This window comes from Cydia pomonella, chromosome 16 (genome assembly GCF_033807575.1).
Source record: "Cydia pomonella isolate Wapato2018A chromosome 16, ilCydPomo1, whole genome shotgun sequence".
Taxonomy (NCBI): Eukaryota; Metazoa; Arthropoda; class Insecta; order Lepidoptera; family Tortricidae; genus Cydia; species Cydia pomonella.
Window position 1 is genome coordinate 3,991,078 of NC_084718.1, and position 14,668 is coordinate 4,005,745.

At 37.0% G+C, this 14,668-nt stretch overlaps 1 protein-coding gene across 1 annotated transcript in view; it reads right to left on the minus strand.

Moving 5' to 3' along the window:
• LOC133526256 (zinc finger CCHC domain-containing protein 24-like) overlaps positions 1 to 8,848 on the minus strand; it is a 32,968-nt gene extending 24,120 nt beyond the window's left edge. The window contains exon 1 of the mRNA XM_061862798.1: positions 8,423 to 8,848. Within this exon, the coding sequence (XP_061718782.1) occupies positions 8,423 to 8,542 (120 nt within the window). The 5' untranslated portion in view covers positions 8,543 to 8,848. The remainder of the gene's footprint in view (positions 1 to 8,422) is intronic.
• Between the last annotated feature and the right edge of the window lie 5,820 nt (positions 8,849 to 14,668).

A 14,668-nucleotide genomic window follows, 5' to 3' on the forward strand; every position in this document is an offset into this window, starting at 1 on the left:
GCCAAAAATATGTATACACTACCCTAATATATGGGCCCTGAGGTCGTCTATACATATTTTTGGCGCTTCCATCGTGTCGATGTTTTCACACGTGACTTAACTACCGTACAGAAATGACACCTATAAAACCGAAGTTTGACAGCGATTCAGACAAATCATGCTGACCATTTCTAATGTATGGCAATATCTCTTTCGGCTAATTTAGGGGTGTCAAAATTCAAGTCATTATCTTATCTATCGTCGGCACATATAGGAACGTCAAGTTGTGCCAACCCTAATAATTGCTCGGAGCAATGCTGAGCCGAACGGAGGCGAGAGTGACCGAAAGGAGCAGTGTCGCCCCACTGCCACTGCAGCATTGGCAGCATGGTTCTATTTTTATCGCTTGTCACTATGCCCGTCACTTTCGCACTTACATACTTGTTAGAACGTGACGGGCATGGTGACAAGTGATAAACAGCCGATCATCTTAGCCCTACAGAAGGGTTTAGCTTAATAGATAATGAAGAAGGATTAACTTCATTAGAAGTTCTTAACTTCTAATGAAGTTGAGAAAGTCTTGCAATTTAGAGAGTAATGAATAGAACAACGAAGGTACCTCAGCAAGCTCTACCGAATTTCACCTTCCCATCAAACAGAGTTTCTTCCCAAAACTACGTGTTGGATTGTAATGAAACTTTGCACATACAATGATATGAGGTATATCTATACCTGTAATTAGTTCATATAGCTCCAAATTCGTCTATATCTGTTTCTCAAGCAATGCAATATTGTACATGCTCGTCATTACCGTTAGGTAATTAGTTAAAGGTATCCTCCGGCCCGGGGCTCCACGGAAGACCAGCGCTGTGGTATTTATCACCAAAGCATATGCTGAGTGGTGTCCCTTTGTAGCCACTATAGCAGCGCCAATATATATATATATATATATATTTTTTTTTTAGTTTTAAGTGTTTACTGAGTAAGTTCTTTTTTTGTAACAGAAGTGGCGCTGTATGTAGAAGATTTTTACAATAAATGTATTTCTATATCTATTTTCTATTTCAAATGCGGCAATAACATATTTTATAAATTGAACAGTTTGTTATTTTTTTTTTATACTACGTCGGTGGCAAACCGGCATACGGCCTGCCATAGGCTACGCAGACTGGTAAGCAGTCTCCGTAGCCTATGTACGCCTGCAACTCCAGAGGAGTTACATGCGCGTTGCCGACCCTAAACCCGCCCCCCCTCGTTGAGCTCTGGGAACCTTACTTACCGGCAGGAACACAACACTATGAGTAGGGTCTAGTGTTATTTGGCTGCTGTTTTCTGTAAGGTAGAGGTACTTCTCCAGTTGGGCTCTGCTCTAGATCTGGAACGACATCCACTGTCTGTGCCCTACCACACAAAGCGAAATGACATTCACAATGCCCATACCTCTCTTTTGGACGTAGTTTAAGGACGTACCCGGGTCCATGGACGTAGTTTAAGCACGTACCTGGGTCCAATGCTGTTATGTTTTTAAGATAATTCATTTTTGTATAAAATCTACTACGGAATGGAGTATTGAGACAAACCTTACAGGTTTAACGATACTTAGTAAATAAGCTTAGTTTTTTTTTGTAATTACCTGAATTAAAAAAAATGTACATGAAATTATGTAAAAATATTTTCCATGATGTCAATAAATTAATCGAAAACAACAGATATTTAAAAGCACTGTCATGGACCATCGTTGGACGCGAGCTATACTTTAAAACTCATTCAAATGAACACCGTTTTACGGAAGGTGGAGGTAAGGAAATAAATCTCCATGTACCAAAAAGTGTCATCAAAAAACCTTAAATAGGTGGCGCTACAATACCTAGAATACGTTATATTGTATGTCTATGTAGAATACTTGAACAAAAAAATCAAATCATAGACAGCACTTCACTCCATCAATAGAGCCTAGGTTCTTAGCTACTCTAGCGCTACTCTGGAGAGATTTGGAACTATTATTTATAGCTGACAGCTGGACACTTTTGCAACAGTTCTACCATAGGAGATGTCACTCCTCATAATTCCACACTCCATACACCGTTTGAATGGAGCGTGCCTTTTAATAAAAGACGATCAATTGATTGATACAGTACAATCTAAACTGTTTAAACGCTATCGCCCCCATCGAGGATCATTCAGCTTGTTAAAGATACTCATAAAATTATATCAGCGTGCCTAGCTATGATGACAATCGATTACGCTACGATAACGAAACGCTTTGTGTCTCTCTATCACTCTTCCATATTAGTGCGACAGCGACAGTTGCGTTTCATTCGCTACGGAGCGTAAACGTTTGGCATATTGGCTACGTACGTGAATAGAAACATAGTGGTAATAAATAAATAAATATTATAGGACTTTATTACACAAATTGACTAAGTCCCACAGTATTAAGCTCAATAAGGCTTGTGTTGAGAGTACTTAGACAACGATATATATAATATATAAATATTTACAAATACTTAAATACATAGAAGACACCCATGACTCAGGAACAAATATCCATGCTCATCACACGAATACCTTACCAGGATTTGAACCCGGACTATCAGCTTCGTAGGCAGGGTCACTACCCACTAGGCCAGACCGGTCGTCAAAATTAATTAATAATGATAAATTAATTTGTTAAACATTCGCGATAAAACGCTGCGAATGTCATCTCGCTTAGTGTGGTAGGGCACAGCCAGTGGATGTCATTCCAGATCTAGAGCAGAGCCCAACTGGGGAAGTACCTCCACCTTACAGAAAACCGCAGCCAAATAACACTAGACCCTACTCATAGTGTTGTATTCCTGCCGGTGAGTAAGGTTGCCAGACCTTAACGAGGGTGCGGGGTGTTAGGGTAGGCAATGCGCATGTAACACCTCTGGAGTTGCAGGCGTCCATAGTCTACGGTTCAAGCTTTTTCTTTTCTGCCAAATTAAGGGTTAACAAGGCATGTTAAATAAAACCTTGTAAAAACGTCAAACGAATTGTTTACCATTGAATTTAAAAGTTCTATATTTTAGTTAATCCATTTAATTAAGCTAATATGCAGCGGTATCATGGTCGCATTTTTATCACCTGTCACGTCATGCGTCACTTTCGCACTTACATACTTGTTAGAACGTGACAGGCATGATGACAAATCTTTATCATATGTAGCCTTACTGTAGGGCTTATATGGTCGGTGTTTTATCATATGTCATGCCTGTCTCGTTCTAATAAGTATGTAAGTGCGAAAGTAACGCAAGACATGACAAGTGATATAAATGCGACCATGATACTGCCGCTGGATACCTTTGATTAACTACTAGTTATTTCTTCCTGTGCAATCTACAGGAAGAAATAAATGCAAACTTCCCTCTTCTCTTAGTTAGGAAAAAGTAGACAGCCTTTCTGGATATCAGAGAATCTAACAAAAATGTTGGCACTGACCGGGCCACGTGTCAAGCCGAGCCTAAAATACTTTATCTATTAAAACTCAAGGTTTGTAATGTGTTAAATTCACAGGCCGATGAACCGTGAGATGAAATGAAACAACGACGTGTCTGTTAACTGTACAATTTATAAGCCTTATTGTAAATGTATTAAGAGGCTGTCAACACCCAATGTCCTTGAAATTGATGTTCCTTAAACAGTTTTTTAAGAAAGACTATTTGTTTTAGTCAAATAAGAAAAATATATGTTCATATTATTATTATTATTATTTTTTTAATCAATATTACATTTATTTATTGACAATAACAGTATACATAATGGATATATACAGATGATTACTATAACTAGCTTATATCTAAAATAGGCCCTTGAGGCATTGTACCAAGGATGCTGGCGGCATTTCCTCGTTGTATCGCAAATTAATTATATTTCAAAGACCGTGGTTGTACTCGATACATGATTGAACGGAATCGGCTCGATAGAAAATAATTGCAAAGACTGGTCTAAAAAACACAATTAAACGGTTTTATGTCTTTATTGTTTTGACTTATGGGTCTGCAATTAAAATCACAATTTCAAAACATTTATATCTAAACCGCTGTTGAGTAAAATATTACGCTAATAATCCACTTTTTTTAAATTAAATATTTTTCTTATTATTCCCTTGCCCAGGCCCAGTAACATGCGACAGTGCAAATACACAGACACAAATACAAACCACCGATACAAATAAACAGTGCGCGCGCTTTAGGTATTGACAGCCTCTTAAGTTAAAAATAACTAATAGGTTAAAAAACACTAGAAAAACACGCTTTTATAAATGCACGAGGTTTGTTACAACCTCGAAACCTTCTTTCTCACAAGTGCAAACACGACTATGATACGATATTCCAACATGGAATGCCAGTGCCTATCTTCCGGCTTCATCATCAGACCTTGAAACCTATGTGGTCATCGTTCAAAGTTCATCACAAGACTTTTCTAACAAATGCAAACACAGCTATGATACGATGTTCCATCATGAAGTTCCAGTTCATATCTTCCGGCTCCATCATCAGATCAGTTCGACAGTGCCAATTTTCATGACGCTATGATCCTTGGATGATGGTTAAATTAGTTACCTTAGATTCCATTACATTTTTTGTTACATACAGGTCGACCTAATAAAAGCGTCTTAAAAGGCATATATATATAGTCTAGCCGTAGGAGCGTGCGACTTTCAATCCGGAGGTCACGGGTTCAAACCCCGATTCGTACCAATGAGTGTTTTGGACCGTATGTACCAGTCGCTTTTCGGTGGAGGAAAACATCGTGAGGAAACCGGACTAATCCCAATAAGGCCTAGTTTCCCCCCTGCGTTGAAAGGTCAGATGGCAGTCGCTTTCGTAAAAATTTGTGCCTACTTCGATTCTCGGGATTAGTTACCAAGCGGACCAAAGGCTCCATCCCAGGCTCCGTGGCAATAAGCCGCGACAAACGCTGGGAAGAAGATGATTGTAAAAGCGTTAATGTCTACCAGTGGTCAGGTAAGTAGACTTAAATTGGTAGGATCTCAGGTTGTTTGAGTCTAAAACTGAAGAACTCGACTCCTTTTTACGAAACACAGCACTTAAAAAACTTCAGTCTTTAAGTCTCAAGTTAAGTCTTATGATGAGCCAAAACGTAATTGAAAAAAACTCGAGCGTCCGAATAAATGCTTCGACAACAGTTTTTTACATAAATAACAGTGAATAAATTACAAATTAAGCGATAATATATGATACATTGACATATATATCTAGGGACTGGCCTTACAGGCAATGGGAATGGGGCCAGTACAGCGGTGTCATGCACACGAATTCGAACAGTCCTGCAGTCTAACGCCACAACGCGATTAGTTGATGAGAATGATGAGTCTGCATCACGCGCACCAATCCAACCAACCAACCATACATATTGATGACCAATCGGTCGCAACTAGTTGCGTGTAACTGCATGATTGGCTGGATTTGTGAGTGACACCGCTGAACTAGTACCAGTGTTAGTGCCCTTAAGGCTCGTCCTTAGATATATGTCAATGGTATGATATGAGTATGAGTGCACTATACTAATCCAATTAATTTTTGACGGATACGATACATTTAGAATTTTAGTATTACTGAGTTTTATGCAAAATTTTCATTTTTGGTACAAGTTTTTATCGCTGATTGTACTTTTATTTACACAGGGAAATAATACTCATCGAGACAATTCTAACAACTCCAAACACAATTAGTTTGCGTTGTTTTATAACAGAGTTCCCATGACCACCTTCTGTCTCTATCATCAGAACAGCTGCATATGTATGAAAACATTTTAGCTCAATCGGAAATCGGGAAGTGGGTCAAATTTAGCTTCCAAGATTTGACCCACCTTAAAATTTATAAAAATGCCTAATTGGAAATAGCATGTTCCTACCTTCTTTTTAAAATCTGATTAAAGCCTTAGTAAAATATGCCCAATTTTTTTTTTGATTGAAAAAATTGAAAATTGAAAAATTTTAAAATTATTTATTTAGGTAGGTAAATATTTCGTTTTGACGATACAGTTAATGGAGTCCCCTAGTAAGTATATTATACCTGTGACAGGAGACCCCGCTCTTCCCAGACAACATTTTTGTACAAGCAATTAATTTAATATAATATAATATAATATGTTTTAATGAATATTGATTTATTAAAGCCTTAGTAAAATATGCCCAACATTTTTTTTTATATCGTCCACAGTAAAAGTCAGTTTCTGAACATTTTTGACCCAATTGTGGTTTGCGCTACTACTTGTTTCTCGTCCTAACCAGATCTAATTCATAAAACATTGGTTCCTGAATTTCTCAAAATCCAGATTTGACTAATAGCAGCACAACACAGGCCATTGAACCACGGGTGCGTGCGCGCATAAACAGTGGTAGATACACAAACATACCGTCAGCTGGCGAAGGGATACGTATTTTTACATGTACACAGTTAGAGGTAGGTACAGTCACCATCAAAATTAATGAATAGAATCAGGCGTTACTTCGCGGAAATCCATATTCATTAAAACCAAAAATATTACTTTGCTAATCCGCGAAAAGATAACGTGCTATACTATCCGCAAAACTATCTGGCCGGTCAGGTCATAATGCCATCTCTTTCACTCTTGGTTGGTCTTAACAAGGGTAAAGGAGATAGCATTATGATCTCAGTGGTCAGTTAGTTTTGCGGCAAGTATGAGTGAACTTCACTCGTCGCACTTTCGACCGTCAACATCTCCTGAGGATGCCTCGTAGAGAGGCGAAACACTTGTCGAGTTTTGTACTTTCGGTGGTGGGTTGTTATATTTATTTGCGTATTTATTTTTGCGGTGGGAGGGTGGGAACATTAATTGCGTGTAAAAATGTGCAAGTAAGTATAACGGATTAGCACTGATTGACTACCACGTTATCTTTTCGCGGATTAGCAAAGTACTATTTTTTGTTTTAACCATCATAAGTACTAAACCAAAAGTGTTTGACACCCTGGACTACTTTGCCAAATAGAGATAGTTCACGTCCTATAATCGATTATATGTAGTTACATATAATCGGTATAGACTTTTTTAAACGTAACTGTGCATAAAGTAACTGTACAGGCATATTTGAATTTTGACTTAATTTTCCATTTTTCAGTCCCTTATTCCTCTTACTTCAGGGTTTTCAGTCTTAATATTAAAATTACATTTAGTTAAAATAATAGTACTACAAAAAACAGTTTTGTTGGCAAAATATTTGAATCCTTATAAGTCTACTTATAATTCCTGTATGGATATCAACATTATTGAAAATACTTTGACATAATCTGTTGTATATCATTCACAGCTATGCCCCTACTTTTGTTTTTTTTTTAGATTTTTTTAATAATATCTGTTTTTTGGTCCTAATTTTTAAAATAAAGTCCCCATTTTCCTAAAAAGGAAAATGGGGACTACGGTTGTAGAGAATAGGCCGCCCTCTTTCCTCTCAATACATGGAATATTTTATATAATGTCAATTCTATATAACGTTCCTGCCGTCCTTGTGAAGACATGATCATTTCGTTGACAACCAACGGTACTGCTGATGCATATGTACAGTCAGCATCAAAAGTAGCGGATGAAACAACGCACCAAAAGTATCTGATATTCCGGATAAATTTTCTAAATGTGGAGAAATCTCTAAAATTCACGTCCAAAAGTATATCTTTTACAGTCTAAATTGTTCTACATACAGAACTATCGCTTTCTGTTAAGCTGTTACAGAATGGTAGATACTTTTGAAGCGTTGTTTGATCCGCTACTTTTGAAGCTGACTGTACGTATATTGAAGATATTCGAGCTTTAAGCCAGTTAAGAGTTTATAAAAATAATCAAAGATTTCCCAAAAGATACGATGTGGATTGGATAGTGTGAAAATTGATGTTTCTTCAAACAAAAATGTCAGTTTCGACACTGACATATCCAATACATATCGTATCTTTAGGAAATTTTTGACGTATCTTAAAGTTCGAATCGGATTGTATAATCTAAAGGAAGTACTACAATTTAGAGACAACTGAAAATGTCAATAACGACGGAAATGAATCGGGAAATTCAGGAAGTTATAGTTAATGATAATAATGATATAGAATATGTTTGTAACAAACACACTCACACTTCATACAGTAGGTATAAAGCCAAAATAATGGTTTAACAAACACATGCGAATACGATAAAATGTTTGATTGAAATGGCAGGATGTTGCGTACATATGTTCCCGTTTATTTTAAAAAGCTCAAAATATATATTTACATCTGTAATCGAAATTCTACTTTTCTTTTACTAAAACAGTAGAAGTATCTACACTGATACTGATTCGCATTTCTTCTGACACCATTTACACACGAGCAATAAACGTGAAATTCCCGAACCAAAATACTTTATGGAACACAGTGAAGTTGGCATTAAATACGTTCTAAATCCGTCTTACCTGGTCATTCTGGTCGTGTGTCAAATACAGCCATCCCAGCAGAGCTTGGGGACAGCTTTCAGCCTTGCCACACCACTGGGGCAAATCGGCCCCCAAGGCAGTCGGAGACATGCCCCTCATGAGACCACTGGCACAACACTTTGAAATCCAAACTAGTTCAAATCAACAAAAGACGAACGTGATGTTCGAATTTGGAATAAAAACAGTTGGTAGGTGGAATTGTTTTGTTTTTAAAACGTTTGCGCTCAGGGCACGCCGCGGTTTGGGATGGCCGGGTGGTATTTTTGGATCGTGCGCGGGCGCCGGCCTCGGCTACACTGCACTGTGGACGCTCCTTAAGACGGGGCGCGGTGGTGATGCTGGGATTGTCGATTAATTTTGTCGATATGCTTCTGCGGATATCATGCGGTGGGAGCATGGTTCCATTTTATCACTTGCCACTATGCCCGTCACTTTCGCACTTACATACTTGTTAGAACGTGACAGGCATGGTGACAAATGATTAAGAGCCGACCATCTTAGCCCCAATGGTCGCATTTTTATCACTTGTCATGTCATGCATCACATTTGTACTTACATAATTGTTAGAACGTGACAGGCATGGTGACAAATGATAAAAAGCCGGCCATCTTAGGCCTGCGGAACTTTCAGAGGGTCTCCCACGAAATAGAATATTGTAATTCTGTTCTTTCTTTTTCACTTTTAGTTGATTGAACGATAGACAGGCAAATAACGAATTTTAGAGGTAGATCCTTGAGTTACATATACACAGAGACCACCCAATATTCCTAATAACTTTTGGAAACAGAAACAACAAATTGGAACTTTATCTATGTTTAACCAATTTTATAAACTCATTAGAGACTCATCGACTGTAATAGTTTAATTAAGAATTCGTTTACAAAACTATAATTGCTACTGTACTGTACTGTAATTTTCATATATAGGCTCCCAACTCAACTATAAAATTTCTTTCGATACGCTGAAGTCAATTATAAAAAATATTGACCAATCACGTGCCCCCGCGCTCCCATAGAAAGGGTCATCACGCCTGCTTTTCTGTGAAGGAAAACATCGTGAGGAAATCGGACTAATCCACAAATGAGGCCTAGTTTACCCTCTGGGTTGGAAGGTCAGTCGCTTTCGTAAAAACTAGTGCCTACGCCAATTCTGGGGATTAGTTGTCAAGCGGACCCCAGCCTCCCATGAGTCGTGGCAAAATGCCGGGACAAACGCGAGGAAGATGATGACGAGTGATATAATCAAGCTTTTCAATCTCGTACCTAAACAGGTACTCGACTGAAAAGCTCTCTATTTTATCACGATTGTATAAAATACTATTATTCAATACTATGAAGTGGTGGTTTGGAGTAGAAAAATGTCGTTACAAGCTTTTATTTAACTTGCAATGTACCTATGTATATGTACGGGTCAAATCTTGCAAGTTATTTTTGATCCACTTCCCGGTTTCCGATAAAGCTGAAATTTTGCATACACATGTAAGTCGGGTCGTCACCCGACTAATATTATGGTACCACCAAGCTGATCTGATGATGGAAACAGGAGCTGGCCATAGGAACTCTGTGATAAAACAACGCAACCTAATTGTGTTTGGGGTTTTTAGAATTGGCTCGGTGAGTTTAAGTTGCCCGTGGAAGGAAAAGTACAGTCAGCGATAAAAGCTTTTACCAAAAATGGAATCGTTGCCAAAACCTTTTTACCTTTTCATTGCTAAGCTCGAAACATCGTTGCTTTCAATAATTATTAATAATGAAAGCTTAAAGCTGCTGCTATCTAGCTGTTTCAAGCAGTACCTTCTTTGTATAATATATTATTTTCTACTACAGCTCAAAAGCTAAGGGTAATGCGAGCTGCAAAATTGCATGAACGCAAACAATGTAATACATTCTTAAAGCAGCCATGCTCTTTTGCAGCTAGGTGAATTAAATCAATTAGAAATTGATAGAGTTCAATCAGAAGTATCAAGTAACTGAGTGGCTAAGCTGCCATATTAACTACTAGCTGTGCCCGCGGCTCCGCCCGCGTGGTATTCGGTCTGTGTCAGTAACCGGCTCATTCACCGCTAATTTCTCTGCCTCTCCCCTGGAGGTGGAACTTGAAGTAAAGTTGACAGATGGAAACGCTAGAGGACTGTAGTCTAGATAAAATATTTTACAATTAGGTACCACTTAATAAAACTACACTCCAAAATCAATTGTTATTTTTTTCAAATTCGTCTTTATTCAAATTTTTGACATGATTTAAACGACATAGAGTAGTAGATGTATATCGGACAATACAGTTCCACTTTTGTATTTTTTTACGTCCTTGACTGTACCTATCACAATCATGTCCATGGAAAATATCATCCAAATCGGTGCTCCAGACCAATCAGTCTAAGCATGAAAAGGTAAGAAATATACCCATAGAAATCCATACTTCCGAACACTATCGAATTTAGGTGTAATACCTATAAGTTAGAAGTAGGATTAGAGGAAAGGAGAATACTCGTAGATATCAAAAACTTGAGGCCGAGTATTAACATTTTGTTTACAGTTATGTTTATGTATGCACAACTAAATGTATACATATAATTATATCTACAGTTACATACTAATAATTAGGTAATACTAATATTTAATAGGTATGTAATAGTAGGTTCCGTTGCATAACTTCGGTGGCGACAAATTCCGAAGAAGCATGATTGGAACTCCAACTTTCAGGGTTAATGTGTGTGCTGGGAGTCCTGAAGCACTCAATGAGCTAAGGAACTAAGAAACTCTACCACCCGGTAGAGTTCCTTAGTTATGTTGTGACATTGCCTTCATCCAAGACAGTGTTAATGGAATTATATACTGCATGTTCACCTTCGATTTCCGCCTGCTCATTTTTCTGCGTGAGCATGGACCGTTCCTCTATGGGCGTGAGGATGGATCTCTCACAAACCCAAGAATAGCTCAGGTCTCCGTACACGCTACGAATGAAGTTTTCAATGGATGGAACGATCCTGCATAACGTCTCTGGTAGTTGGGGCTACGCCTAAGATCACGATCGTCGCTATAGTTTCGTAACGTCAATGCGTTGTGAGACTTTCGTGAAAGGTTCGCTTTTTTTCGGGAAGGCATTTTCAGTTTTTAGTTCTTATGGCATTTTAACGCGTATGAAATGCGAGTCCCAAATCGTTTGACATTTACACCGCAAACATCAGAGATTTTTTTTTCATAGTACCCACCTTCGTAGCCATTATTAAGTGCTAAAAGAGGCGATACGTATGAATATGGATACGATAAAATGACGATTAGGTATAATTCATGACGGAGAAAATATTTTTTTATATAATTATGCAGTTATACGCGTGCATTGATATGTGTGTTGATTTTGCCACTACTTAACTATGTAAGTAAACTCATTTTTAACCGACTTCAAGATTTCAAAAGGAGGAGAATCGAGGGAACTCTTCAAATATGAAAGTCATACATATAATGATTTTTGTATTTTCTTTAACAAATCTAGCATTTACATTTAAAAAAGTGACATTTGATGAAGTGGAACTGCTGATGATGATCAGAATGGAACTCTTCAACGATACACAGTACACGTTTGGCGATTTGTCCTCTTCGCTGTGTTTGTTAAGTAAATTAGATTTTCAAGACAAATTTTTGTCAGGTTCGAGTTCTGACGATGGGGTCCATGAGGAATCGAGGAAACTCTTCAAATGTGAAAGGCATACATATAGTGATTTTTGTATTTTTATCAACAAATCAAGTATTTACATTTGTAGAAGTGACATTTGATGAAATGGAACTGTTCATGATGAACAGAATGGAATTCTTCAACGATGCATAGTTCACGTTTGGCAATTTGTTCTCTGTGCATGTTTGTCAAGTAGTTAGGTTTTCAAGACACATTTTTATATTTCTATCCTATTTAGTTTTTTTAATAATTATCTGGTGCTTTATTTCATGCATGGTGTGAAATAATTTATCTTAAACTCGACATCGACTACAGTCAAATACCCTATTGCGGGTATCTTACCAGTCAACCATAGGGCAAATCTGAAATGTGTCTAGGTGGGTGCAGTGACAAAAAAAAACATGTTACCTCCTTTTCTACATAATTAGGCGTATGACGCTGTTTTTTTAATTTAATTGTATGAAATCAAAAATCAACAATAATCGTTCTTTCACCGGTCTACCTCATTGAAGTCGTTTTTTTTTTCTTAAAAATTATTAGTTTACTTGATTACTAAATTTTTACTCAGTTTCCCAAAAGATGGCACTCTGCAATGTATGGCAATTAATTTACTGTCGTTTAATTTCGTTGTATTATTACATCAACACAATTGAAATTGAATTGATATCCGTACCCCCCCTCTTCTAACTTTAGAGTTATTTTGGCAAAATCCTTCCTCGGTCGCTTAATTTCAGCACCATATCTGTTAGTTTAGCAGGGTACTCGATACTCGTAGCACAAAAGTTTGCACCTCCTTCCTAAGTAGCGCCATAAGATTCAGGTGCAAACTTAACTCAATCGAGTGTAGTGGCTACCCCCCATTCTAGGGGTTGAATTTTTATAGCCTATAACTTGGCCGGGCATTTTCTCGACAGATTAGTAAAGTTTGCATCAAAATCCGTTCAGCCGTTTTCTCGTGATGCGAGGTCAAATAAACAGACAAACAGAAAAACAGACAAACAGACAAAAATTCTAAAAACTGTTGGAACGTGTTCTGTTAACGATTCTTAGTATCCCCAGCCTACTTTTTTTCGAATATCTTCCATGTACAGACTTTCGACCCCCTTCAGCTTTATTATATGTATAGATAGATAATTTTCATTAAAAGATGTTCAATAATAGTTTTGGAAATAATAATCCAATTGAAGAAATATACATCCTATGATAGAGGAGACCAATGCCCAGCAGTGAGTCGAATATAGGCTGAATAATTGATTGATTATTATTAAGCCCTCATAAAAGCCGAAGAAAAATACCTGCATCCTATCAATCTTTTAAAAAGCTTTTGAACTTATAAACTATCGATATATTTATCGACCGCTATCCCATGTGTCCCATCCTTATAGCGAACATGTGGGCGCTCCCGACCGGGGACTCAGAGCAATATTTTTGTTCAGCCCCCGTACCACGACACGGTCGCTTACCTATCGCTATGGTAGAACGGTGTCGTGGTGCAGGGGCTTTCTGTTGTTCTATTTTGTGGATCATACATACATAATTATACTCGTTATTAGTGTGAGTGTCATATTCACGTTTATATCTGATTATAGTGATTATGTAGGTGTGCATTTCGGAATTACTTAAATGATTTTGAATTGTTATTAAAGAGATTTTTATTTATTTTCTACAAACAAGCTAGAAAACAGATCATGCAAAGACTACAAAACACTTTTATACTTTTAAATTTTATATCTCATCAGCGTTTTCAATTTGAACCTGAAAATTAAATCTTTAATTGCTCTAGATGCTGTTATAATTAATTATATTGCTTAAAGATTATTTAATGGATCACTAATGTCTTTTAAAAAAAATAGTTATTTAATTTAATTAAAAAAAAAGTAGTTATTTATAAATTACCAATATTTTAAAGAACTATGCCATGCCACAAAGTGACTTCGTCCTTAAGTGGAATTAAAAGTTTAAAAATTAAAAACTACTCAAATGGGAACAGTAACTTAAAAGTTAAGTGTGAACTTGAAAATAATCGATTTTTCAAGTGTAACGTCAAGCGTAGCTTGTTCATATTTCAGTTTAAAGTAATATTAGTAACCAGTACCCCTAGTGTAAATAAATTCGATTTCGAAACGTGACGAACGCGTTTGCGTTAAGTCTCATTTTGTAGGTATAGGATTTTGAGTTTCCAAAACGTCCCGGTTGGCGCGCTCTTTCTAAACCCAATACAAAATGAGACTAAACGCAAACGCGTACGTCACGTTTCGAAATCGAATTTATTTACACTAGGGGTACAGAATACAAAAGTTGAATGTAAGTAATGTACAGGATGTAACAAACAATTGTATGAATGTCATTCTTAATGAAAAGACGTGTATTTCAAAATGTCATTAAAATTAAAACGAATAATCATTGGATTCATTGGTACTGTCATTTATTTGGCAACTGAATTATTACATTGAAGATTTAAAAAAATATTTAATAATATAAAAAATATTTTCTTTTGTATAGTAATTAACAAACTCATTTAACTAAAATAAAAAGCACGAGTATCCTCTTCAA